Source organism: Numida meleagris, chromosome 8, assembly GCF_002078875.1.
Source record: "Numida meleagris isolate 19003 breed g44 Domestic line chromosome 8, NumMel1.0, whole genome shotgun sequence".
NCBI lineage: Eukaryota > Metazoa > Chordata > Aves > Galliformes > Numididae > Numida > Numida meleagris.
In genome coordinates, this window is record NC_034416.1 from 17,818,389 (window position 1) to 17,845,476 (window position 27,088).

The following is a 27,088-nucleotide window of genomic DNA, read 5'->3' on the forward strand; positions in this document are numbered from 1 at the left end:
GGAGGCCAGCGGGGGGCGCGGGGAGCCGGGGTGGTGCCGCGGGCAGCGCGCTCTGCCCGGGGGGACCCGCGTGTTTTTTGGGGGGAATAGAAATCAATGCAAAGCTTACCGCAACTCTTGTTTCCTTATTCCAAAAATAAGTTATTCTAAAAGGTTTTGGGTTTTTTTGTTTACATTTTTCTTTCAAATAGAAAAATAAAAAAAAAAAGAAAGGGCCCTTCTAAAGGCTGTGCCGAGCAGACAGTCCGCGGCGATGTGCAGGGCCGCCGAGGAGCGGGCCCCGCGCTCTGCCCGGCCCCGACGTGCTGCGGGACGCGGGGCTGCAGCCGGCAGGGTCCTGCCAGGGACCCCGCGCTGTCTGCGCGGAATGCCCGTGTGCCGCCGGAGCGCAGCGCTCGGTGCCGGCTGTCGGTGTGACACGGCGCTGCGGGGCTGGGCCTGGCGTCCCAGTTTGAGATTCAAGTGGAAGACCGCGATTAGTCAGCGGCGAGGCCGCCGCCGTTCCGCGCCAATTGCGGCACGGCCGAAGGAAAATGCCGTTCCGTGCCATCCCCAGGCGCTAGGCTGCGGGTCCGGCTCCCAAACGTCGCCGGGCAGGCGTGCATCGGCACGAACCCCGCCGCGAGGTTCCCCGCTCGCCGTCAGCGCCCGGCTGCGGGGGGCTCCGCGGCCCCGGGCCCGGCCCGGAGCTGGCAGCGGTCGCGGGGAGGACGAGGGCGGCGGTGCCCGGGGGCATCGCCGTCCCGCGGGGCTCCGGCTCGGCTGTGCGGCGCGGCGGGAGCGGGGCTCGCGTTTCCTCGGCGCCCGCTGCTCCGGGAGTCGGGCGGGTGGCGGGGGCGGCTCCGGGCCGGTGTCGCAGCGCGCGGCTGCGGAGCGCGGACCGAGCCGTCGCCGTGGGCTGAAAGCAGCTGGGCGGGTTCTGCTCTGCAGGGCCTCACCAGAGCCAGGGCTCAGCTGGCACTGTGCTTGTAGTGCGGAGATCCGCGGCTTTTCCAGAAAGCTGGGAGGTTTGAGCCATCCAGGGCTGGCCCCGTGCTTGTCCAGGTGACACAGAACACAGCTGGGCAGGGGCTGCCCGCGCTGCCGGGCCTTTTCTGAGTCCGCTAAGCCCGTACGGACAGCACTGACATGTTTTCATGGAAACGTGGTACATCTGACAGCTGAGGTCACTGCACCCATGGTGAGTGCGAGGTTAACTCTGGCAGACCTGTCAGAAGGGGCGTGCCCGGCTTCTGTGCTTCACGGATAAGGAAAACCCAGAGAAGATGTCTGCGCTTTCAGACGAGCGGTGGCTTGGCACATTGTGGAGCTGCAGCATGGGCGGGCGGTGTTCTGCATCCCGCCCTGCATCTCACGCTGCCCTCGGTGTGACCCCACGGCCGCAGCGCTGGTGCTCGTGGCTGAAGCATTGCCCCCCCCGTGGGGACGGTCGGGGTAGGAGCGTGGGGCAGCGTGGCACTGCCATCGTGCGGAATGTCTCCGTGTGCAAACAACCTTGGTTATAAGACGTGACTGCGTTATTCCATTTATAGTTACTAGATATCGGTGGTATTGCACTTAAGGAATGACTTCTGCTTTGATAGCGTCTTTGACAACATGGGGGAAGCTGCAGTGGTTTTGTTACAAATTATCTCTGATCTTGGAGCAAATCTGTGTTAACTAAACATGTCATGCCCGGATATTTGTGAGCGGGGCTTTGGACACAATTGGTTTCCATACCCCTGCCCGTGTTTCAGAGCTTTCCTCCCCCGAGCCCGGTGGCAGCCTGGCAGCTGGCAGCCTTCCGAGGGAAGTGGCCCGAGTCTAACTCTTGGTTAGTTTCCCTGTACCAAAATGTCATTTTTTCCTGGCATCTGTTGCCCCAGAGGGCAGCAGCGCTGAGCTGAAGGAACTGTCAGCAGCGCTCTGCTTAAAGACCGCTTTGCTTCTCCTTAGAAAAAGATCTGCAGGTTTGAGGCACCGCTGTTGTGGTTAGCTCGGGGAACTCAGGCCTCAGTGAGCTGTTTCCCTCCACAGATCAGGCCCGGTGAGGTGAGAGGCTCGGTGGTAGAATTCTCTCAGTGAGCCCGTTGTACGCAGCTCAGTCATTTCCTGCCCGTGAACAGCAAACCGCTCTGGTTACCCCGCGGGCTTCTGTGGCAGGAGGTGACTAAACCAGGTCCTCCGCACTTCTTCGTCCAGAGAAGTAGTTCATGTCAGGATTAAACAGCTGTCTTCTGTCTCTTAACACCGCGGAAGACAGAGGGACAGAGCAGCAGCAGGACAGTGGGGACGCTGTGGTGGGAGGTGGCTGGAATTAGAGGCCAAATGGGCAGCGGGAGAGGCCGGGTCTGGAATAACCCCCACCTGTCCCCGGTGCTGCGGCAGGGACGTGTGTCGCAGGTGCGAGAGGAGGCTCAGGGAAGAGACAGCTCATCGCTCCCTACACTCCCTGAAAGGAGCTTGTGGTGAGGTGGAGTCGGCCTCTGCTCCCAGGTAACAGCGATAGGACGAGAGGGAATGGCCTCAAGTTGTGCCGGAGCAGATTCAGGTTGGGTGTTAGGAAATAGTTCCTCTCCCAGAGAGTGGTCAGGCGCTGGGATGGGCTGCACAGGGAGTGGTGGAGTCACCGGCCCTGGAGGTGTTCAAGAAATGTTTAGATGCTGTGCTGAGGGAATGGTTTAGTGGGAAATAGTGGTGGTAAGTGGGCGGTTGGACTGGATGACCTTGGAGGTCTTTTCCAACCTTGGTGATTCTATGATTCCATGATTCTAAAGGCTGTGCCCCTCTCCCCATGCCACATCTGCCAGCATCATCCAAATCAATTTCCATTGGCGCTCCCATTTCCCCTGGCACAACACAGCAGCAGTGCATCCCGTGTGAGGATCTGGCCTTTTCACAGTGTGATTCCCTGTTTACCTGCTTTAACTACTGCATCTCCTCTTGGGCTCTATCTGATGAGAGCAGTCTCCCTGCAGGGAAGCAGGTGGTGTTTAATCTCTGCTTCAGTTTTATTCAGACTCCTGCATCCCCGGCTTTGCCATCCCTTGTTCTGTGCCAGGATAGGGATGAAGAGCTCTTGTGCCACAATTTGTCATCTGGTTGGTGAGTGGGTGTCTCTGCCCCTGGGCAAACCCAGAGACATTGCTGCGTGTGTAAGCAGAAATCAGATGGGTGATCTGAGCGCTGAGCGCAGCCCGTGGTGATCCCGTGTGCCAGCAGCGCTTGGTGGGAACGCACGGGCAGCCCTGTGGTTTGTGCCCTGCGCACGGAGGAAGAGGAGCTCGGGTGTTTCCTGAGCATCACTGTAAATGGCAAATGCCTGAGCTGGGTCTGTGCATCCCATGGGTGCCGGGGTGGTCTCCCATGGGACAGATGATTCCTGCTGCCCCTGCCCTGGGAGTACGGCACGTGCCAGGAGCCCTGCAGCACTGGCCTCAGAGCGATGAACCTGAAGTTGCTTGGACAGCTTGCTGCCCGGGCACACTGCAGTGATACCGGGGAGCCCTGGGAGCCCCGGGGCTGTCTGACCTTGAGCATGGGCTGGGTGCTGCAGCTCCCCTGGGGTCTGCAGGTCCCGCTGCCCCTTGGGCACCGGTGGAGGTGGAGCTGCTGGTGCTGCTGCTGGCAGGTGTCGGACATGGCCGCTATCAGCCTCTCTGCAAAGAGAAAGTCTTCATTATGCAAATTCTCATCTTAAAGCTTTATTCATGTGCTTCCTGGCAGGCTTTCCTTTAATCTCAAGAGCAAGATTGCTTGGAATTACCATATACTCTTGTTAATTGCATGAAAAAAAAAAATTGCAGCAAGGTTGTTTTTGCCATAATCAGGAGTGATTCTGATTAGTACTTCTGGAAATCAGAATGTTTCCCCGGGAGCAGAGGGCTCGGCCGCACCAGGAGCGGGGCAGTGCTGCATCTCACAGAGGGCGCACCTCGCTTCAGCCGTGGGCTCCCGGCTCCCCAGCAGCCAAAGGGGCCGGTGCTGCACGGAGCGGTGCTGGGCTGGTGTGGCAATGGAGAGCAGCGCGCTTCTGCTGGTGCAGACAGCGCGCTGGGTGTGAGTTACGGTGCTGTGTGCCGAGCTCTGCCAGACAGCGAGGCTTAATTAGATCATATGTAATTGTATGAACGAAAAGGCTGACGAGCACAGCCATGCGCTAGAGCTGCCCGCTGCAGGAAACAATGAGGGGAGGACACACGGTGGTGCAGTGCCCTCTGCCCCCAGCATGCAGCCAGCTCTGATGGAAGCACCCAGCCCAGCTCGGGACGCTGCGGTACCCGGCCCTGCCCGTCCCAGTGGTGCTGCCCTTCAGGAGCTGATGCTTTGGGTTGCCGCATGGAAGGAAAGTGTGGCAAACACATCCCGTGGCCGCTTTCCCTGTCAGCCAGCAGCGGTGGGATGCCCAAGTGTGGGTCACGAGTAACCGCAGGGCGATGACACAGAGCCCACGCGCGGGGCTGGGGCTGCGTTGCACCGAGCGCACCGTGTCACCTGGGGAGGCTTACAGCAGCACGGGGACCCCTCCTCTGGGCGGGGTGGCCCTGCCCCGTTGCTGGCTGGGGTTTGCTGGGGCAGCGGCACGGCTCATGGAGCGATGGGCTGCGTGTGGGGCAGGGGCCCCACGGCCTCGGCCACTGCTCCCCATGGAAGTTTAGCGCTGAAAGGCGGCTGGCGGCCTTCTGGTGGGCGCTGCCTCGCGGCTGCCATTGTCCTTGTCAGGAGGGCTGTAAATTTATTCATGAAGCGCGCCGGAGCTCAGGTGGCAGCAGCTAAATCCATTTAGCGGTAGGAATGAGAGGAAAGCCATTTTAATGTTCTCTTGCAGTGCCGCAGCGCTTAGCAAACCCAAAGGATATTAATTACTCAGCATGCTCCGAGATGTAAAAGCATGGATTTATCAAGACAAATACATTCAGAACGAGGGTAAGTCAACAGTAATTAACGCGGTGCAGGAAGAGGCGGAGCGGCAGGCCAGGCCGCGCTGGGGCCGCGGGCCCCTCTCCTGGGCCACTGCCGGCAGCAGCGTTCCCGCACCGCGTCCCGCTGCCGCACGGCGCTCCCCCGGCACGGCTGCTGGCAGCTCTGCCTTTCCACCGAGTTGGGCTGCGCAGTGTTTAGCAAACGTACAACTGCGAGCACAGCCGTGGATGAGTGGCGGCCGGAGAGATGAATTGGTGGGCACCGCTTGACAAGTTGAAGCGTAGCGTGTGTTCTTACACCGCACCATTAGGGCAGACAAATGGGAAATCCGGAGCTGGCTGCTCCGCAATTTAACGGTCACAGGGTTTGGGGAAGGCTGATGTCTTCCTCTGTGCTGGTGATGGGTCAGGTTTAGCAAAAGGCAGAAAGCCCTCTAAAACCAAAGCAGTCTGAGCACAGGCGCCTGGCCAGGCTGCGTGTAGAGGCGACTGACGTTGTGCAGAGCGAGTAACTCCCGCACCGCTTCTTTGTCTGCAGGTCATGGGGACGACCCAGGGGAACTCAACCTAGAAGATGCCCTCAGCCCCATACAGCGTAAGTCAAATTCATTTATTTGTTACAAAATAAGGAGAAAAATAAGAATTAATGGGCGTGATTTGCCCGCTGGGATCTCCCGGGAAGGTGGCGGAGGATGCAGGCTGACCCCGGTCCCCGTGGTGGGGCTGCCTGTGCCCGCAGGAGCCGCCTGCCAGCCCCACGCCCGCTGCTCCGTCCCGGGGCACAGCAGAAGCGTGCCAGCATTCAGATGGAAATTAATAGGAACGGAGCGGCCACAACTCTCGCTCATAATTTATTCATATACTTCATAAAGCTAACCACTGTTAATGGATAGTGGTTTGCAGGGAAAATAAAAATTATGACAAAATAAATAAAACTGCCTCCCGAAGCCAACGGCAGCTTGGTTAGCCCTGAGAGCAGTCGGGCTCTGAGTGCTGGGCTGGCAGCAGAACCGCTCCAGCAGGCGGGGAGCGCCGGTATATGGCACAGCACTGGGAGCTGCTGTCACCGCGGTGGCTGGTGGGCAGGGAATAGCCAAGCATCACAGCTTGCTGCTGCTTCCTCTCTGCTCTGTCCTGGAGTTGTCCCCTGGAGGAGTTCTCTGCTTGGCATCAGCCCCAGCCGAGCTCTGGGCTGGACCCTGCATGGGGCTCCTGTGTGCACCCACCGTGTACGTGCGATCCCAGCTGCGGGTGTTGCAGGGCAAAGCAGGGCACGAAGCGCTGGTGGTGACGCTGCTGGGCTCACCCGCCACATCCCAGCCTTGTGTTCTCAGGGCAGAGGCAGTGTTTCTGGTGATGCCCACGGCTAACACATTCCTCCCCTGTTCTACCACAGCCACGCCCAAGAGACCCAGTAAGCCGGCCGGTGGGACGGGAGGAAGAGGTGAGACGTTCTTGGCACGTGTTGTTTCAGCAAGTGTCGGCTGTGTGCTGTCGGCAACAACTTGGGTGCTGAAATCTTGGCTGGCAGTGAACCGCCTCTTGGTTGGCAGTAGGCTGCGCTGCAGTGGCTGCTTGTGCTGCCTGAGCTTCCCCTGCTTGCACTGCTTGACAGTGCCTTCTCCGCCCTTCCCATCACCACGCAGCCGCCGTGTCGCTTGCATCTCCCCTCTCCATTGGCAGCACCGCACACCTGTTCCCAAGTAAATGCAGTATTGATGTTTCTGTCTGTTCCGAAGGCAGCTGACATGAGAGCATTTATGGCCACGGCTGAGTTCTGCACACTTTGCAGTATTGTAATGGAAGAGACACAGGTCACGGCTCAGCTGCACGGGGGCCATCATTTCTGCCTGTGCAGAACTGGCTGGCTTTGCTCCTGGGGAGGAGCTTTCACTCCAGGACATCCCCGGCTTCTACCAGGTGGTGCCAGGCTGGTGGCATTTTCCCATCCAGCGAAAACCACCTCTGATGGTGTGGGTCAGGGCCCTGGCTGCCCGGATCCCAGCGCTGGCCCCACTGGAGGATGCTCACCCCCAGCCCTGGCCGCGTGTCCCTGCTCACACGCCGAGCAGTGCCGTGCACCAGGGGCTGCCGGCGCAGAGCCCCAGCACCATGGCTCGCCTGCCTGCTCTCTCCACAGACTTCGACCTGGCCGATTACTTCGACAGTCCTGTGGAGCCCACCAGCAGGCCGGCCAGGCCCACCGCCAGGCCCGTCCCGCGCCCAGGGAAGCCAGGTGCGTCGCCCTGCCCATCGCTGCCCTGTGGGCGCCGGGCTGCGTGCAGCTGGGGGCTCGTTGGGACGCTAACAGCGTTTTGATCTCACCCTTCCATGGCACTTTCAGACAACGGCTTTTGGGACGTCATCCGCACCACCACCACCAAGCGGCCAAAAACGACGCAGGCGCCCCGCAAGCAGAACCCAGGTGAGTGCAGCTGCCCGGCCACGCTGTGTCCAGCCCGGGTTTGTTCAGGTGAGAGCTGCAGGCTGGCCCCAGCGTGACCGTGCTACACAGGAGCACGGCGCAGACGGGCACACCTGTGGTCATGGGCTGCTTCGCTGCCCGTGGGGGCTGAGCTTTGGCAAAAAGGCACTCCCAGGCTCAGCATCAATTTCAGATGAGACAAAACTTATTTACGAGCTAGCTGGTGGGTTGAGAAGGTCAGGCTGGCTCCATTCCACGTTTTTGCTGACAGTTAGTAAAAGCAGTCTGAAGCTGCTCTGTTTGAGCTGAGCTCCTGAGCTGCTGCGCTCCTGAGGGTGCCAGCAGCATTCTGCAGAGACCAGCGGGCAGGGGCACTGCGGGACAGCCCGACTGCCAGCGTCCTGCTGCCTGCTCTCCCATCTGATCTGTCTGTTGCCAAGCACATGAGCCACAACACGGGGCGATTCCTGCATCTGCCACAGCAGCAGTGCTGGACAGGAGTATTTCCTGGACCGATTACTTGTCAGCACCAAGGAGTTCCCTAGCACTGCTAACCCTGTCTTGTTTTACAGGGAAGAATCCTTTGGATCTGGACTTGGCTGATGCCCTTGGAGATGGGGACGATGCGAGGGGTGGCAGACAGCCGGGTGTGAGGCCGGAGGAAGGTACGTGGGTTTCCCTCTCCCTGCCATCCTCATCACCATGCATTCACCACACATGTGGGAGCACCCCAGCACTGGGGGCTCACTGCGGGGCACCCCCTCCATTACAGGGTGGATTGCTGCCAGAAGCTGGGGTTGAGCAGAAACAGCAGCGATGTCTTATCTGGGACTCTGCTTGTTCTATGGCATTCCCCTCGCCCCGTGCTCAACATTTAACTGAGTGCTGCTGGGGTTTGCAGTCATAGCCATGATGTAAATCCAGAGCAGGCTCAGTCCTGGCACAACGCACACCATGGGCCAGAGACTTTTTTTCCGTCTCTGAAATGCTCCGGTGAATGCGTCATTTGTCTGCAAGTATTGTTCCCTTGAGCACTGCCGTTAGAAAACAGACTTTACACGGCTAGTTTATGGACGTCGAGATGGCCGTATGCCCTCCTCACACGTGTAATTAATAGCCAGGTACTTTATTAGGCTGCGCTAACTGGGTGACTTGTCTGCACTTTGGTGCTCTGGGCTCGCTGGGGTTTAGGCTGGAAGGCGGGAGGTGTTGGGTGCTGGAACGCAGCACTGTGACCAGCCGGCCCCATGGCACACGGCCACGTGCTGCCCCAGCATTGCTGCACCTCGCGGAGGGTTTCACCTCTGCAGGTTCTGTTCTTGTTTTAGTTCTGTTTCTCTAAATTTTACACTCGTTACTAAACCCATAAACCACTTTTTTGTGGTAAGCTGGTGAGCAAGGAAGTGTCTCTCAGGCTGGAAGGGCAAGGCTCAATGGCTCCGCTAATGCTGCTGCCAAATCCCACTCCACAATTCTCTTTTCTTTCAGGCAAGAAGTAAAGTCAATTATTTCCTTTTTCATGAGCTTAAAAGAAAGTAATTTGGGGTTGAAGATTCTGCTAACTCTGTCATTGTGTGGGAGGGGAACTGCCCATTGACCCTGATCCGTTCTCACTCACGGAGCAGCTGGAGCTGCTGGTGGGAAGGTGCTGGGCCATGGCCGGGCTGCTCCCTGCTGCACAGAACGCCCAGCAGAGCCCCTCAGAACGTCTGGAGGGTTTGCAGGGGACACCGAGGGGAACACAGCAGCCTTAGCTTTCCTGTGGCAGTACTGCTGGAAGCTGTTCTGCTGGGCACATGGTGCTCGGGAGAGTCCAGAACCCCCACAGCCCCATTTCTGGTCCCCCTGTGCTCCCTGGAAGCACCCATAGATGCCAGGACAGATGCCAGGACAGACGCCGGGACAGGGCAGCAGCAGCACTCAACCCCAGGGGGGCAGCGGTGGGGGATGATTTCCCTTTGTGCTCCAACCAGAGTTTGCTGTTATTTTTCAAGGATTTTCAGACAGTGACCTGGAAGGCATCGTGGATGACGGCTACAGACCTGACAAGAAGAAAGGTAGGGAGGGCTGGTGCCCCCAGCATGGGGAAGGGATGGTCATGCCGTAGAGACCCTGGAGGGCATCTCCCCAGTGCAGGGAGAACCCATCATGGGTCTGAGGGGATGGGTGGGGGCACTCGCTGTCCTGGCAGCAGTGGCTGGCACTGAGATGGCCCTGGGCCCGCCAGCTCACGCTGCAGCAGCCGCCAGCAGATGCCAGGTTGTCCCTCAGCACCAGGCGGGGGGAGCACGGCTGTGGGGCTCTGTGCTTCTTGGCCCCCACCCCCACCACGCTGACCCCATGGGCTGTGTCACCCCGTGCCTCACAGACACTGTCCCTCCTCTCAGGATGCGACTGCTGGTGTTGGGAATGGGGAAGCAGCTGTGCTTGGCTCAGCCTGCACGGAGAGCTGCAGCGTTAAATATTAAAGGCAGTTGAGTTAGAAATGGCGAACACCAGCAGCCCGGTCGACATTTAATGAATCACTGTGCCAAGGACAAACCGCACTGGAGGCATTAATACAGCGCTGACCTGCTTCTGTAATGCGGGATTTAAGCAACTCGCCCAGAGCTGCAGCTTCCAGCAGGAGCCACGTCTCCTGGGGGGGTGATCTTAAACACCCGAGCTGTGCAGAATTGTCCTGGGGTCACGGGCAGTCGCCCCAGTGTCACGTATGGACACCCCATGTCACGTACAGGTGCGCCAGCTCATGGCTTGGGTGGCTGTCCCCTCTGGATGCCACACTGTAATGAGGAGCATCCCTGCACCAGCGTGGGTTGTGGGGTTGTGTGTGGGCTGGGCCGGGCTGCTGATGGATCCTCTCTCTTGCAGGAAACGGGGGCAACACTGACAGCCAAGGTAGGGCTGTGAGGGCAGCGGGGGGAGCGAGGCCCGGGCACCTTCCCACCACGCAGCGCCTTTCTGTGCCCTACAGATAAACAGGTGGAGACGGGCACCATCGCCGGCATCGCCAGTGCCCTGGCCATGGCGCTCGTGGGGGCCGTCTCCAGCTACATCTCCTACCAGCAGAAGAAGTTCTGCTTCAGCATCCAGCGTAAGCAGCCCCGGGTGGGGGTGGAGGATTGCAGCGTGGGGCTTGACGCGTGGGGACGCCCCTCCAAGTGAAAGCAAACCATTGTCTGCCAAAGGCTGTCAGCCTCCAGTCTCCATCAGACTTTGCTCTGACCATATGGGACTACTGAAGGGTGAAGGAGTTGTGCTGATTACTCCTTGGCTCTCCAGTTGATGAATCAGCTGAGGCATGGGAACCAAGGAATCTCGGTGGGTGCGATATTGCTGCTGTTGCAGCGTTGTGGTGATCAGCACCTGCTGTTCTGCTCTTGGGCAGCCCGCAACAGAAGCGTCCTCTGAGAGACCAGGCGAGGCTGACAGCTGCTCCACGCCCTTTCTTTGCACCCAGCCTGTGGGGGGCCCTGCACAGCACAGCGGGGGCTTATGGGGCACGTAGCCCCCATGCAGTTATGGGCAGGTGCAGCCAAAGGGCAGAGCTGCGGGCAGCTGGGAAAGGCTCTCTTCAGATAAATCCCATGAATTCTCCTGAGAGCCTCCTGTGCTCTGGGGGAGGGTGTCTGGGGGCTGGAAATTTGGGTGGGAATCGTGTTATTTTCCCAGTTGTGTCTGCAACAACAGGAGCATTTTGGTAAATTAGATCAGCGGGGAGAGTCAAATGAATGTGGTGGAATGAAACTCCCTTGTATATTCCCTCCACTTAAATGATATTTTGGCAAGAATAAATAATTTTTAAAAAAGAGAGTAAAGGCTTTGACGAGGGGAAAGCCGAGACACACAAAGTCCCAGAAATGCAGCAGGAAATTAAAGTTAATTATAAAGGAGGATTAATTTAAGCCATCAGACACGGCATGCTGGGCTAATGTCAGGCCTTAGACGCCTCGCAATGCACGACAGCAATCTGCGAGCTGTCAGCCGCTGCAGAAGTGGCTTTTCTCTGGAGAGGCACAATGGCACTGGGTGTTATCCCAGCAGAACACACGCCCGGGGGCAGCAGCGGGCACAGTGTGCGTCCTCTCCCCACGGCCACGTCCTCTGGCCCAGGGCTGATGCAGGAGGAGCTCGCCCGTGCGAGCCAGCCTCTGCGGTGGCTTGAGAATGCAGCACGGCTTTCTCAGCACTGATCGTGGTTTACCAACGTTTCCATGCTGCTGTTCGCGCAGAGGGGTTTGCAAAATTGTCCTATTAAGCTTTCACAAAAGATAGGCCCGTTACCACAGGTTTTAAGGTACCAAAGCAAACAGTTTCTGCTTTCTAACCTCCCGTCTCACTCTCTTTATTGTCGCTTCTCAGAGGGACTTAACGCCGAATACGTGAAAGGGGAGAACATGGAAGCTGTCGTAAGCGAGGAGCCCCAAGGTGAGGCCTGGCACCGCGCCTGCCCTGCCCACAGAGGGCAGCGCTGGGAGCCGCCTGCGTGCGCCGCGCTGCAGCGGCTCGAGGGCCCCGCTCGGGTTGTGCTGCAGCTTTTCCTGAAACAGACACTGTGATGTTTTTCCCGCTTTACTGTATACAAAGGGAAGCCACGAGGAGACACCAAGGGTCTCATTCTGCACATTGGTGGCAGTTGAAGTTGAGCTTTCATGGTTGCAGCCACCAGAAGTGCTCGCACCTGGAACGTGCTCCTTCCTTCAGCCACAGATAAGGGGGCTGCTCTAAAGGCTGAGATCGGATACAACCGACGGGTGTTTGGCACCTGTTGCTTGCCCTCATGCACCGTGTGTACTATCATACTAATGACTTCTATTTTCTTCCCCAGTTAAATACTCAGTACTGGAAACACAGTCGGCAGAACCCCCGAAACACGACGGTACGAAGGCGTGAGGGCGCGGGCTCCCATCCCGTCCTGCTGGGAAGGAACCTGGCGGCAGCAAGCACTGAGATCTCACCCGCTTGTAATTCAGCTATTTATTTCATTTGAATCCAAAGCTGTTTGATGTGTACTTAGGCTTGAACTGGCTTCTTACTGCTCTAGGCTTTAGGGTTAGGATGGCAGTATGTGCTTATTTTCTGTAACGAGATCTGTTTACATGGAAGGAGTGCTGTAGGTTTGACTGCGAGTTGTATGCAAACCGGCAGCAGGTGCTGCAGCAGCGATCCCGTGTCGGGTAAAGGACGAGGTCTTTTGCGAGTGCAGCTTACAGGTGTGAGGACAGCAAAGTGCCTGTCAGCAGCAACCCAAAGCAAAGCAGCCACCTCCCGCCCTCAGTCTCCCTGTGCCACAGGCCTGCCCTCACTGCCTGGGGCTGCTTCCTCCCCCCGCCCTCTCACACTGATGCCAAGACGTGGGGACAGACACTTTCTGATGCACTTTCCCAGAGCAATGGGAAGTGAAGGGGAAGTGACTGCCTAGTGTAAAAGGAACTCCCTGTCCATATGTAGACCTGAAATACGATCATTTTTTTAAATGTTTTGCAAATCCCAGATTGTGTGAATGTATGTGGACTAACAAAAGCATTTCATTAGACTCAGAGCTGTCAGGCAGACATGACTGCCACAAGGCCTTGCCGTGATCCTTGAGATCCCTTCCACCCCGAGCCATTCTAGCACTCCACGAGCCTTCTGTCCCACAGCTCCCTTTGAAAGGAAATGGCCTGGTCACGTTTTAAGTACTTTGCAACAGCCGCACCATTCTTTTTGCTCTTAACACTTGCATTTTTAAAGCCTTACACTAGCTCTAACAGAACAACTGCAGCGTTTTACAAGGGAAACAAGTTCTAAGGATTTATGGTGCCTCACGTATTTAGAACACGTAGTCTACAATACTGCTATTAACTGTTGCTACTTCACTGTACAAATGTTTGTGGATTAGAAAAAATAGTTCTCTATCAATCAGCTGTTCTGAGACTGTAAGTCGGCCTCTACTCCCGTGTAATTAGCAACAGCATGAGAGGGAACGGCCTCACTTTGTGCCACGGGAGGGTCAGGTTGGATGCTAGGAGATGGTTCTCCCAGAGAGTGGCCAGGTGCTGGGATGGGCTGCACAGGGAGTGGTGGAGTCACCAGCCCTGGAGGTGTTCAGTAACTGGAGATGCTGTGCTGAGGGACATGGTTTAGTGGGAAATAGTGGTGGTAGGGGGATGGCTGGACTGGATGATGTTGCAGGTCTTTTCCAACCTTGGTGATTCTACGGTTCTGTGACTCCATGATTCTAGGAAAGATGCAGAATACTCTCCACACGTTTGTGTACTCAAAGGTCAGATTCTAATGGGGGACAACGGTCAGAGAATTCTGCTGGGCACAGGCAGGAGCGCCGATGCCAGGGAAGCCATGTCCCCGGGGTCACGCTGTGCTTCTCCCTTTCCCACACCATCACCTGTCTTTTCTCTCTTAGCTGAATGGATTTGAAAGCTGTAGCATGAAAAATGTTTTTACAAAATGATTGTACCGAAGGTGTCGCAACGTGGCATTGATGAGCACTAGGAGTCGTTTTAGATTAGACCAAGTGAACGTAATTCCATTTCTCTTTGCTGGTGTTGTCTGTGGATGCAGATTGTCAGCATGTTCCCATGGCCGTGCACAACCTGCATGCCCAGGGGATGGGGCAGGGGGATGCTCAGAGTTGCCTACAGGCCGCAACACACGCTTACCCTCCTTTGGGAAATGGTTACAGCAGGACGTGGAAGAAACACACGTGTAACTCACAAGTACTGCAGGTGAAAAACAGCCCCGTCAGAATGCAGAAGCAGACAGCACTGAAGCTCCTTTCCCTAAGGCCTTTTAAATGACTTTGGTGAAAACTTACGCCTTAATGTAATTTCAAGGTATGTAGTATATGGAAAAATAGAAACGTGCAGTGAAAGGGATGACTTCTCCAGTAGTTTACAGTAACAATTAAAAAACTCTCTGGGATTTTGGATGGGAAAATATTGACAAATACTGACGTTAAGAAATTAAACTCCGTCTTGTCTTCAAAACTGGACAGAAACCAAAGCCGTGCTGTGCTGAGGGCCAGCTGAGGCTCAGCCTGTTTCTGTGTGCAGCCGCTTCCTGCTCCGTCTGCCTGGCGCTGGGTGTGAGATGCAGGGAGCTCAGCCCTCACACCTTCACTCCTTCAGGCATTACAGCAAGGGAGAGCTCAGCTGTGTTTTCCTGGCAGTGAGGTGAGTGCTGAAAGAAGGGACGCAGCGCTCACCTCTGCAGCCACCTTCATTTCATTAGTATCCATTCACTTTACATCGGGATACGGAATTTGTGAAATTCTTTCTGTGTACACGGCCTGAACTTTCTCATCCTGTATTAGGCAGTGAAGCAGTGGAATACTAGGATGTTTTTTTTCCTGAGTCCCAAAGTACACAGACAGCTGACGTGAGAGCTTACGTGAGGTTGTGCTGTGGGCTCTTTTCTCATGACACACCTTCAGCTTCATGGAAGCTCTTTCTGCTGTAATGGTTCAGAAAAGCTTTCACAATTACATAGAAAACACAACTGAAGGAACTTAACCAGCTCTTATCCTCTTGTTTACCAATTGCTTGCATTTTCCTTTGGCAGTACGGTAGCAGGTTCCTCATTTTAGAATACTGTGTCATTGAATTCTTTGGTTTAGAATACTCTGTTGTGAATTTCAGATTCTTTTTGTTGCTTTAATAAACTCAGTCATTTTCTCGCAGCCTCATTAAGGAACCCCAAGCGCTGCACTGCCCTCATTCACCTTCATCTGTGGCGGTAACGGTGGCATTACTCCGCCGTACCATCTCAGATTCTGAAAAAGCAAAATGCTGAGGCGTGCTCAGGCCTCTACATTTGGTTCTGCAATAAAGGAAGTTCAGGAACAAAAGTCTTGTAAAATTAGAGAGTCATTTCTGGTGAGTGAAATCCTTATCTAAAAGCAAAGCATACTGCTTACTGATGCAGAAGCAATCTATACCAAATGAAGGCTGAATGTTCTGCTGTGAAAAGACTTAATTTTGCTAACGTGCATGTAAGGGTCAGTGGGGGGAAAAGATCAGAATCTGACGACCTTTGGAAAACATTAAAACAAATTGTCTACTATGGCCTTTTGGAGTTCTTCTTTTCCATGGTGCAAGTCAGCTGCAAATGGCAGACCATAGCCTGTCTATGTGTAATCTCTTCTACAATGACACTAAAGACTTTATTAAACAAACAAACAAACAAACAAAAAAAAAACAAAAAAACACCCTCCCCAAAGACCCCGGAATGGACTTAGAGGAAACATTAAGGGACTGTAATGTAATGGTAACAGTTGCAATATGTAAGCACCCACACTGGTCACCATCCCTCTCCCCCTCGCTGGGCGCTGTGGTGTGCTGCCCGGGCTGCCCTTCCTGGCTGTCAGAGCACTGCACTGCTGCAGGTTTCCTCTGGTTCTCTTTACGTTTTCACAACCAGGAATCTCCCGTGCAGTGCAAACAAAGATTTTGGCCTCTGTGTAATGATGCATTGCTTGGACGGGCAAACAACGTGTTTGTGTTTCAAACTACCCGCTACTTCCAACTCCTTGTAGAAATGAAATGCTTTCTTCCTGCCTGGCAGTCGAGAGATGCCTGGTAGGATAGCCACTCAGTTCAGCTGTCATCTCTCAGCACATGACCATTCCTTTTTGCATCTTAACTTCTACAATGAGGTTTGCCTCACCCGGGGAATATCCTGTGTCACCTGTTTTACCCTGTCCTCTGCTACAGGGCTCAAACCAACTGAATGCGAGCTGCTGCTCCCTCATTTACTTCCAGCTCCTGCAGAACCAGCCATTCTTGGCGTGGCTAAATACAGCACATGGCTTAATACAGCCTTTCTTTTAAAGCAGGAGAGAAATCAAACACTTTCCTTGTTTAAAGTATTGATTCCTTGCAGAAAGCTGCCTGGGCAGGGAACAAAAAGGGGCAGATAAGACTGTTTACCAGCTTTAAAAGCCGCCTTCCATTTTTCTAAAACAAAAACACCAACACTTATCTACAGAGGAAGAAGCATAATTAAGGCCTGAGACAGGGCTGAAGTGGCAAAGTGTCTGATGCTGATGATTCACTTAACTTTACAAGCAAAAATTGTTTCAATTGCTTACCACGGCTTCAGCCTGCTCTGGTATACCAGGTGCACGTTGTCGCTCTCTCAGGTGTCACTTAGAGATCAAGTTGAACCGCTTGCTGTTCTGCACGTTCCCTATATGCTGAGTCAAAAACAAACAAGCCAAGCAAAAGAAGATGCAGCTACTGAATTAGAGTTAGCAGTTCCACACAGGGTACATCCAAGAGGGAGCAGCATTCTGCTCTTACTTCAAACGGTCCAATACTGCCTTATTAAAAATTAAAAATTAAAAATCAATACGAAAAACATCTGAAAATTGGGAAACAGACTGAGTACGGTCTACTAATCACCTCTGCGGTACAAAACGATGCTTTAGCTACCATATGTGAGCTGTGCAGAATCTCTGAGCATCACCACGTTAAGTGGATGCAAAGCCACCCGTTCCGTGTGCACGTTGCAGCACGATCCCTGCCCCTCCGCTACCCTGCAGTGGGGCAGATGCCCCGCGCTGCGCTGGGACCTGCGGATGGACAGACAGCAGCAGAGGTAGGTGGGAGCCGCCGCAGCACAGCGCAGCTCTCACATTGCAGCTCCAGGAACATAAGCTTTTAAAATCTCACAATGCCTAAGCTAATCCGGTCATCACTTCCACAATAATTATAGAGGAAACGCTGTGACTGTGAGCACCAATAAAGGGAAAAACTTCAAAAGGTTTTCCTTAGCGCTGCATTTTAGAGATAAAGCGCTTTGCTTTAATATACAGTTAGAATGTCAAGGAAATCTGAAGTATGGAAGTTCAGTTCAATACCAGCTCAACATATTTTGGCAGTGTAAAATTCACTGCTGGCACACTGTTGAGCGGAACCATTTTTACAGAGAAACGTTATTCAGTTGTGTATAAAAAGCCTGAGGTTTGTTAAGAGCTGCCACCGTGCAGCATCCCTGCAGGCAAATATCTGATAGGAAACGCTGCATCACAAGAGACGCACCCTGCCCCACACAGGAAACTTGTGAGAGCAGATACAGCGCATCCGCCTGCCCAGGTGGAGCTGCAAGCACTCACAGCTCACCTCCTCCTTTCCTGCATGCTGTGTGTGTGAACGGAGAAAAGCGCGGTCTCGCAGTAAGGACAGAAGCACGGTAACACGTCTGCTCACAGAGAGCAAAGCGCACCATCCGCATACGGAACTGTCACAGTCTTAAGGACAGGGCTCAATTCCCAGCAGCAGAACGTGGAGCAATGCAAGCACCGACTGGAAAGCACAGCTGCAGCACTTCAGCACCTCAAGAAGGAGAAGCAGGATCTCACCAAACACAGCGAGGAAAAGCAACAGGAAAGTTTTCAGCGTGCACCACTTCCACGCCTTCTAGAGAGGCCACCTGGACACCTGCTAAAGAGGCCACGGAATCACTGTCCTGAAAAGCTGGACGTTACGGCAATCAAGTATCTGGTATTAATACTTGGGGAGGGATAGCTGGTTGGGAGTTAGTGTTTTAAATGAAAACTGGGATACGTTATTCACTTTACAGGAAAAAAAATGCTAGCAAGAGTCTAAAAAACAGAAAGCCAACCGGCTTTATTTCAAGCAAACCAATTAAGCTCATATTACTTAAAAAAACTTTGTCAAACAAAGTCATTACGAGTTAAGGTCTTTGAATGAGTTTGGGTAGGCAGGATCCACTTTCTGAACTCAGAGCATAAGAACACTGGCGGATGCTGAACATCACATACACACGTATATGAACGGACACGGCTCTGCATTTTGTGTGTACAGTTCAAAACAAAACACGGTTAGCAAAATGTGGAGCTATACAGACTATACAATTTACACAGCTGAGTGTCATTTCAACCCCAGTGTTACCATTTGCTAGAAAACAAACCTGTACTTTGAACAAGACCTCGACGTGGTTAAGTTTACCCCTCACTCAGGAGGCTGAAACTGAACAATGAATAAACCGTCGGAAGACTTTATTGCAACTTGTACAAAAGGCATTAAAAAAACTAAAATACATGCTTTACCAAATATATTACATCATACAAGTCAGCGTGGTGTATTTGACAAACCCCGTTTAACTTCGTCCACTTTTAATGGCATATTTAGTTGAAATGCAAAACTGACTACACTGGAAAACATTACTTTAAAATCAATTTCCAAGTGCATCAATTTCCTTATAAAACACAACTGCTCTACCAAAAAATATATATTGTATTACCGTGTGAAGTACAGAGCTCCCATTCAGAAAAATGTTCTCAGTGTTCTGTGTAAGCATCATGTCCATTTCATCTGATTCTCTCAAGCAGGCATGGTACCCTAGGCAGTGTGAGAGGCATCTTTCTGTCTGCTTGGCAGATGGATTCCTTTTGAGGATGGTTAAATTGTTAGTTGCTCAAAACAAAGTTTAATTTCACAACTGGTGATTTAACGAGAGATGTCAAAACACGTGGGGACTGCCAACAAGAAAAGACATCACATCTACTGAAGCTCTTTTTGGCCTCATTGTGGTAATATCAGACACAGTAAGGCATGTAGATCATAGCAGTTACAAGCCACTCACAATCCCTGCGTGACAGGAAAACATTCTGCCCCCCTCTCTGTATTACCTGACCCGAACTGTTTCGCACGGCTTTTGTTACACATCACACAGAAGTGTGCACTGGTGTGGCTGAATGGGACGGAGATGAACCTCTGTCAGAGGAGGAGGAAATGGACCGTGTAGCTGCTTCCCGTTGCAAATCTTCAACTTTCTTCTGAAGCTCAGTCCGGATGGCGAGGAGCTCCTTCATGTTCTGATGGATTGGAACCTGTGGGTGAAGAAGGAGAAGGTTTACTTTGATCTGTAGTAACGAGTTATCTTCTCAAGAAATGCTTCCACTGTGTTACTGTGCTTCCACTGTGTTACTGTGGTAACACTGTGAATCCAACAGCTATGAATTTCAGCGTGTCAATATCCAGGGACAGTGTTTACTCACCTGAAAGGAAACGTTCTTGACTAACTGCTCCTTTCTAACAACACACGCCATTGGCAGGAAGCCCATTCAAAATGCTGTTTGCAAACCAAGTTGTTGGGATACCAAAAATACTCCTGTAAGCGTATCCCTATCCCTTACCACCACCACTTCCAGCTGAACTTTGAATGCCTTCATAGAGAACTATTTTCCATGCCTGCTGGGACAGAACTTGCTGGGCAGAGCGCACAAAACTGGCTCCATAGGGAGAATCTCGTTACTCTTCTAGCCAGGCATCTTTCCAAGAGCCTGACCCCTCCAGCACGTTGGTGAGAAAAGCACAGCAGCCAAGTGGATTGTGCTTGTGCTGGATCTCCTGGAGCCAGACACCGATACACCTTTTGTACGTGTGGGTTTCTGCTTCTGACAGTGGCATCAAAAACACCAGAGACTTTGGCCAAGGGTCTGCATCAGAGTTCTACATGGTTGTCAGGTTCCTCCGGAACATTCAATTCTATCACAGACAAAGGAAGACTCGAGTCAAGTTGCTTTTTAAGCAGCTGGATTTTTTTTCTCAGACAAGCAGAGACCTTCCCTTCTTCCAAATGCCACAGAAAGGCCAACAAAGTTTTGCTATTGCTTTTAATTTCTCTTAACCTCTGTAATCTCTGAATTGTTTACAGCTTTTGGAAAGCACAAGATGGGAAAAGAAATTAATTGGGCTGACCAGGCAATCACAGGAAGACGTAGCACTGGGAAACTTGCAGATTGCTAGCCATAGCAAGTAAGTGACACGCCGGGCTTCTGGAACGCCTTCAGCCAGGGTGGCAGGGCTGGGATGCACACCCGAGCAGGACATCCTCACACAGTGCTACATGAAGAAAACCAGAGAGGGTTTCTCTTCTTGCTATCAACACACAGCTGAGTCACAACTCACATGCTTTCTTCCTCACAACCTTCGCCCACACTCCCCACACAAATTCTTTAGCCAGTGGGGCCACAAGTCCGAAGACAGCAGCCTCCTTCACCAGCCAAAGGCAAAGCACGCCCTAGAGAAAGCCAGTCTCATTGTTTTAAGGTGCTCCACAAAAAACAAATACGCTTGAAAAGGTGGCAAAACTGAGCTCAGCCGTGAAGTTTCTCAAGATGCCGTAATACGCACTACAGAGAAGAGAAATTAGGGGTCTGGATGAGACTGGGGTCACCCAGAGTGTTCCACTGCACAGCGCCCAGGCTCCCGCAGGAGCAGCTCCGTACAGCTGCCTGCTGGGAACCAAAGCCACTGCAGAACGTGGCACGCTACGTACGCGCCCAGGGGAGGGACGGAGTGCCTGCACTGCTCAACCCTTCTTCTGCATTCCCCTGCAACTTCATTCAACAACTCACATCTTCAGACTTGCACAAAGAGCTGTTCTCCCCAGGCTTACATCTCAAAGAACAGGACCGTCTTAAAGTAAGTTCTCTAAATAACAATTGGAACGCTGTTATAAGGCAGTGCGTATTCGAGTCACGCAGAAAACTCTTTGATGCAAAGGCTGAAAAATTATGCACTCAAAGAACTAGAGTGTCAGAAAGAAGATTATTCTTCCACACTTAATTCAGTCTTCCTGTACACTTACATAAAATTGTTGGTTAGATAAACATTAAAATACTATTTCCCCCCTTATATTCCTGCTTTATTTGGCACACAGTTTGATGCTACTCCATGACAGAGCAGCTCTTCAATATTCAGTTTTCTTTGCAGTTTCTGACCTTATCCTTTAATTATTCTTCCAAAATTACAATGCTCACTTTTCCTAACGGGCTTTTCTGTCCTTTCAGCCCATGGTGAGAAACAAACGATGCCTGGCAGGTTTAGGTTCCACAGACACCAGCATCCTTCGTGACACCGTCTTCATCACCCCAATGAAAACTGTTCTGTAAATGAGTCAGATGGGCTGTACAGAACTTCATGTACCATTACAACTTATTAACACGGAGCACCTCTACCAGGAGACAAGCTGAATGCTGTCACTTTCTCCTTTTCAAGTGCTGACGTCCAGCTCTGATTAGACTCCATACGGACTGGGTGAAACTTCTGTTTCCTCAGATGATATTCCAGGAGCAGAACAGAAAGCAAAGAGCTTCACCTTGCTGAGCATTACCCACGACTCGTTCCTATTCCCCGTCAGTTGTAACTCTCTCGTATTTGTATCAAGTCCATCTCTCCCTTTCTAACTGCATTTACTCCCGGCCCTTAAGAACGTACTGGGATGGTTCCAGCCTCAGCCCTCCAAATCGAATGAAAGTTTCTGAGGATACGATCGGGAACATTTCCGAAAGATGCTCTCTCTCAGTAAAATCTCCTGTTTGCCCTAGAGATGGAACATTTACTGAACAACAGCCCTTCACTCCAACAAAAGGAAACCTACCATACCAATATTTTCACGTTTTTCTTAGTTGCACTCCCCTAAGAAATGAAGGCCCCGTGGATGAAGTGTACAAAGCAATATGGACAGATGCACATAGCTGATGACTCAGTACAAATCGCTAAAGTCTGGCAACGCTGTGAGCAAGACAAAGTAGGGTCTGGAGGGAAAAAAAAGGCCAGTTTAAAATTTGGTCATCTTTTAGTAAGCACACATTAGATGCAAACACTGCAAAACATGCCTACATAAACATCACCATGCCATTCCATGTGGTAGGTTAAACACAACTCATTTTTCTAACCATTTCCAGGAAAAGATGTGTTGTTGCTTTGCATTTAACACAGCCTCACGTGCACCGCTACAGTGCCATGTGGATGCCCAACCACAGACCACAGTAACGTTTTACACACTAAAATTCAGATACATATTTTAATGTCTTAGCATAACGTTTCAAATTCAGTGTAAAGAAATCTTTCACACTTTCAGAGCATTTCCTAACAGCTGACAATAACTTATTCATTAGTGATAAAGGTCCATGCTAGAATTACATATGTGTGGGGTTAGAAAGAAGTGATACAGGCAGCCGAAGGATAGAAAACATAAAAGTCCTTGTGCCATGTTGCTTTTCAGTTGTTTTTTTTCTGTTTGTTGTTGTTGTTTTTAAATAAGGAGCTACATTTTCTCCCAGATATCTTAAGTTCTGCTGCTGTAATTTCCCTTTCTTGAGAGAAATAAAAAGTTTACTTCCTTTCCACCTTTCCTCCAGACTTACTCCCAGGCACACCTGTTGCTGCCAGAACTTGCTTGTGCAAGTTCTTACAGATAACTACGCATCTACAGCTTTGCCATCTCACACCACTCTACTTCTGCAGGTCCAACCATCTTCCCAGTAATACCCTAACGGTTTGCAGGAACAAAGTTCTTCTTTGCTAAAAGGAAGAGCAGCAGATTCTGCAAGACCAAGAAGCTTGGGGAAGACTGGTTACTAAAAGACCTTGATATCACCTTATCCCTACAAGCGTATCCTCACACAGCACACGTCCTGCCTCCACGACAAGCTGCTATTTCAGCCTTGTTAAGAAATGATGTAGCTGATTTGACAGATGAATTTGTTGGGAGTCTGAGAGCAGATACACTGCTTCCTCTTTCACTGGGCCTCTCAAATTAGGAGAGGGAGCTCCAAAGATGACCCTGGGCCCACCACCTGGGTTTTGCTGCTTCACTCCATGGTATCCGTGCTAGGCTTTCAGAAGGCACGCAACCTTTCCTTTGCAGTGCCAGCTTCCCAGCCCACCACCTCAGCAATGCTGCTGGGCAACAGCAGGCCACAAGGGCCGGCGCCCAACCACCTGAGTTCTGCACTCCAGGTGAAACAGTGCTTGCTTCTGCACCAGCAGATCAGAAGATGATCAGGCAAAAACAACACTGCCATTTACATCTAATACGGCTAGAAATACAAACCAGGCAGGGACAACAGCAAGGAGTTCAACATCCCTAAGCAGCAGGGATAAGGGATGGATCCTCAGCAAGTCTGAGAACTTGCCTGCAACACCTCAGGAAGACTTAATGGTGTTAGATTTTTTTAAATTATAATTATTTACTACTGTAATAACGACTCAGGAACTAAAATGAACAGGACAGACTTTATGTCGTCCCCTTCCCTAACTCATTATCAACTTAAAGTATAAAAAATTAAAAAAAGATCAACTTACGAAGATGATTTTCTTTAGCAAAGTCCTCAGGGTTCCCTTGCTTTTAGACAATTCACGTTTTCGCCCGTTTCAAGTTTCCGGTTCCACTTTTCTGTACCAAGCCATGATTAAGCTTCAGACCTGACCCTGCTCCTCGCACAACCCATCACTTCTACCTAGCTTCTGCTCTTGCACTCCTTCCCTGCCACTTGGTTCTTCTCACTCCCCTTCCTTATCCATGCCCGTACTGCCAGGTGCCTCCTCTTGCTTCTCTCTGGCATGAGCATTCTCTTTCCCTGGTAAGCCTGTACGTAATACTCTCGCTGCTAGTGATACTTGCAATATGTGACATCCTCCACCCAAACCAATCAAAACCAGTAAAACACAGTAAAATGGAGTGAGCCAAGTAGAGTTCCAGGCTCAGGAAGAGCCGACTGCAGGCTCCCACCGACACACCTCACATTGCAGTATGAACCGGTTAAAACGGGTGGATGTTAATTTCCCTCATTAGCTACAGCTTTATTGCCCGTTTCATACAGAAACAGCTAGCAGCCTCTCCTACATCGTACAGATAAGGTGCCTACTGCCTATCATGAGCTGAAAAATACTGAGAGCACCACTAAAGAAACATCCTTTACTGCTTTAAACACCACCAATACGAGACCATTTTTAATTGAATCGTGCACACCAACAGCAGATGTAGCGTAGCTCTCAGAAAATACCACGCTTAGAATAAATTACTCCTGCCAGGTAAGGACTTGAGGAAGGACAGCATTTTTGTGCTTTTTTCCTATTTCTTTCTTTATTTTAAAAATAATTATAGTCACGCAGAAACTACGATTACACTATACAACACACATACTACAACACGTAACAACTACCTATAGACATAAGGCAGCTTCATTGCCTAATAATTTCAAACCTTCCTCTTCATAGAATTATTACAGTTCACTTTCAGTATTGATTCTCAGGTTTTCATTTCCAAGTAACCCTTCAAGATCCTGAAGTGCTTTTGGATAACAAAATTTGTCAACACAAGGAGAGTTATAAAAGAAATTATAATAGCTACTCACTTACTGTACTACCAAGTCTTAATTGGATATCTACTGTGTACCACTGTACTAGCTCAAGGACAGTCATTCACATGAAGATTGTTCAATGGCAAATGCATTTTGTCTTGTTCAGCGAGTACACTTTATCTATTTTAGCAACAGGGAAGAAAGGCTGCAGAGGAAAACGGTTATTTTAAATTCATTGCTTTTCTTGAGACTGTCAGTTTTTCCAAAAACCGACTCTGGGCACTGCAAAGACAACAGTATCTTTCACTCAAGCTTTTTGCTCCTCTTCCTGACGAGCTGGAAGTCTGACAGACTTGCTTTTAAAACCTAGTTAACAGTATACTCACAGAAAAAGTCAATGTCAAATGATGAAAACAGCAGTTTTCTATAACAATCAATAGCTCCACGCTTACAGTGAAGCTATGCTCCCGGGAAGCCAACCTGAGCCCCCAGGCCTCCTGGAAAAGCAATGAGTAGTAAACAGAAACGACGAGTCCTGCCGTGCGGGAACAGGAACGCACACCTGGCAAACAGCTGCACAGACTGACGGGCACAGGAAACACGACGGACTGACACCATTACCTGCTCAAAACTGCTCCTCATTTAGCTTTGGACAGCTGAGAGACGGCAGCAATGTTTTAAGGGCTTGCTTTCCAGAATATGTTAGAAATTCCCCCAAATTAAATTATTTGTACCATATTAGTTTTTCCATCTCTGTGCGTGTTCTGATGCTGGGCTCATTACAAAATAAGAGTTGTTTTTTTTTTTTCCTCAAATAGCTACCAATTCTTTCAGTTAGTCTGTATTTTATTCGGTATCAATCGAACGTGGAGAGCTCTGCCTGCTGATGTAAGTTACCTGCATAAGTCAGCCTCTGGAAACCTTGACTTGGACGTGCAGAAAGAGAGAAACAATCAGGTACCTAGAGACACTCGCCTCGCCTCACAAGAAACTTCTGTGGTAAATGCCAGGATGAAATCCAGCTCTCGGGGCACTCCCCAGCTACCTGACCCACGCGACACCTCCTCCTGCCTCACTCTTCCATGCAAAACCAATGGGCTCAAAAGCACAGGTCGTGGGCCGGCAATGCCACGCGCTTCCAGAGCTGCATGGTGGCTTTGTCCTGCCACTAAATTATTTTACATTAGATGTGTCAATTTCAGAAACAGGACAAATGATGTCAACAACGTCAGAGAGGAAAGCCCAGGGAAACTTGTCCGAAGGCAGCTGGAACTGCTGCAGACACCCCAGGGCTGCACTGTACGCCCTGTCCAGAAAGCAGCAACACAAAGCACTCTGTAATTACGTTTTCCATTTTAATCTGAACTGTTTTCCCAGTAACTTAACATCTCATTCATTCTTCTACATACGCAAATGTTCTGTTTATTGACACTGAGGTTCAGCTGACATCTAATCACTTGAATGTTCAACAGAAGAGATTCTTCTGCAATTCCTACACAGCATAAAAAGGCAGCTACCATTGTAAACTATCTGCATGCTTTTCAGACCATTTCTGCATATACCCACAAGCAGCTAGTTATTTTTCTTTACTTTTTTTTTCTTTACTTTTTTTTTTTTTAAAGCCAGCTACGAAGCAGGGACAGAGCCCCCCAGCAGCTGCAGGAAGCTGAGGGCTGCCCGCAGCACACAGTCCTATGCCAGCAGCCCACCTGAGTCTCCTTGTTGCAGACAGTGCTCACCTGCAGTTCTGGATGAAGCCCCGCATGCACAAAAAAAAAGAACAAATCTGAAAAGCCTTGTAAGCATTCCTAAAACATTCTCTCTAGCACAGAGGCCCCGCTTCCAGGAGAACAGAGTTTGAAGAAAAAACCGCAGGTGCAGAAAAATTAAAAAAATTAAAACAAATTTAAGCTCCATACTCCAAGGATTAAAGTGCCATTTGTCAGAAGGCATGCAAACAACTAAACATAACCTAATGGGTGATGCAAATCGATCGACTAAAGTACACTCTTGTCCTTCCACCTTCCATTGCAAGACACAGCTTGAATTGAAAGGAACAGAACTTTTACTCATGCTCTGCACACAGGAATGGCAAACAGCGTACTAGCTGGCAAACACTGCGCCTGCAGAACCTCCCAGAGCTGCCCGGGTAGATAACTCACTGACAGCTGGCAGCCAGAACTCCTCAGACCGCAGCAAGGAAGAGGTCTGAACAACCACATGGGAAAAGGAAGAGAAATAAATGCTATCGACTGAAAAAATGCAAAAGCATCGTACTGTGTTCTGTATTGCAGGTCAGCAGAGTCATCTGTAAATCCAGCAGTATGCACCCACAGAGCACTCCACTCTGTGTGCAAGATTGAAAGAGCTTATCCTCCCCATGTCACACGCGAATACTCACATCTCCAACCCAAGGAAAGGGCAAATATGAAAAAAAAAAACCCACGCCTCTTCCCAGTCAATGAATTCAAATACAACGGGACTAGAATCTATCTAATTTTCTTAGGACAAGAAGTCAATAATGATGTAACACCTCCAAACCGAAACCGAGGAACATTTTATTTCACTTAAGAATTAGAATGACCTTGTTGAAGCAGAGTTTAGCAAAAAGGGAATCCACAAAACCCACTCACATTTAACCCTGAA

At 51.1% G+C, this 27,088-nt stretch overlaps 2 protein-coding genes across 4 annotated transcripts in view; one reads left to right on the top strand and one right to left on the bottom strand.

Annotated features, from left to right (window-relative positions):
• CD99L2 (CD99 molecule like 2) lies at positions 5,440-15,389 on the top strand (the record flags this gene model as incomplete). The annotated part of the gene is given in 10 exon segments (XM_021406626.1): positions 5,440-5,496; positions 6,298-6,345; positions 7,042-7,137; positions 7,246-7,326; positions 7,899-7,991; positions 9,321-9,383; positions 10,198-10,224; positions 10,301-10,420; positions 11,689-11,754; positions 12,155-15,389. Coding segments are annotated over 10 exon segments (716 nt in total), but the record flags the coding sequence as incomplete, so codon positions are not given.
• MTMR1 (myotubularin related protein 1) overlaps positions 17,931-27,088 on the bottom strand; it is a 33,599-nt gene continuing 24,441 nt past the window's right edge. For all 3 annotated transcript variants that reach the window (XM_021406616.1, XM_021406617.1, XM_021406615.1), the window contains one exon: positions 17,931-19,180. In XM_021406616.1, coding sequence (XP_021262291.1) covers positions 19,016-19,180 — 165 coding nt within the window. In that variant the 3' untranslated portion in view covers positions 17,931-19,015. The remainder of the gene's footprint in view (positions 19,181-27,088) is intronic.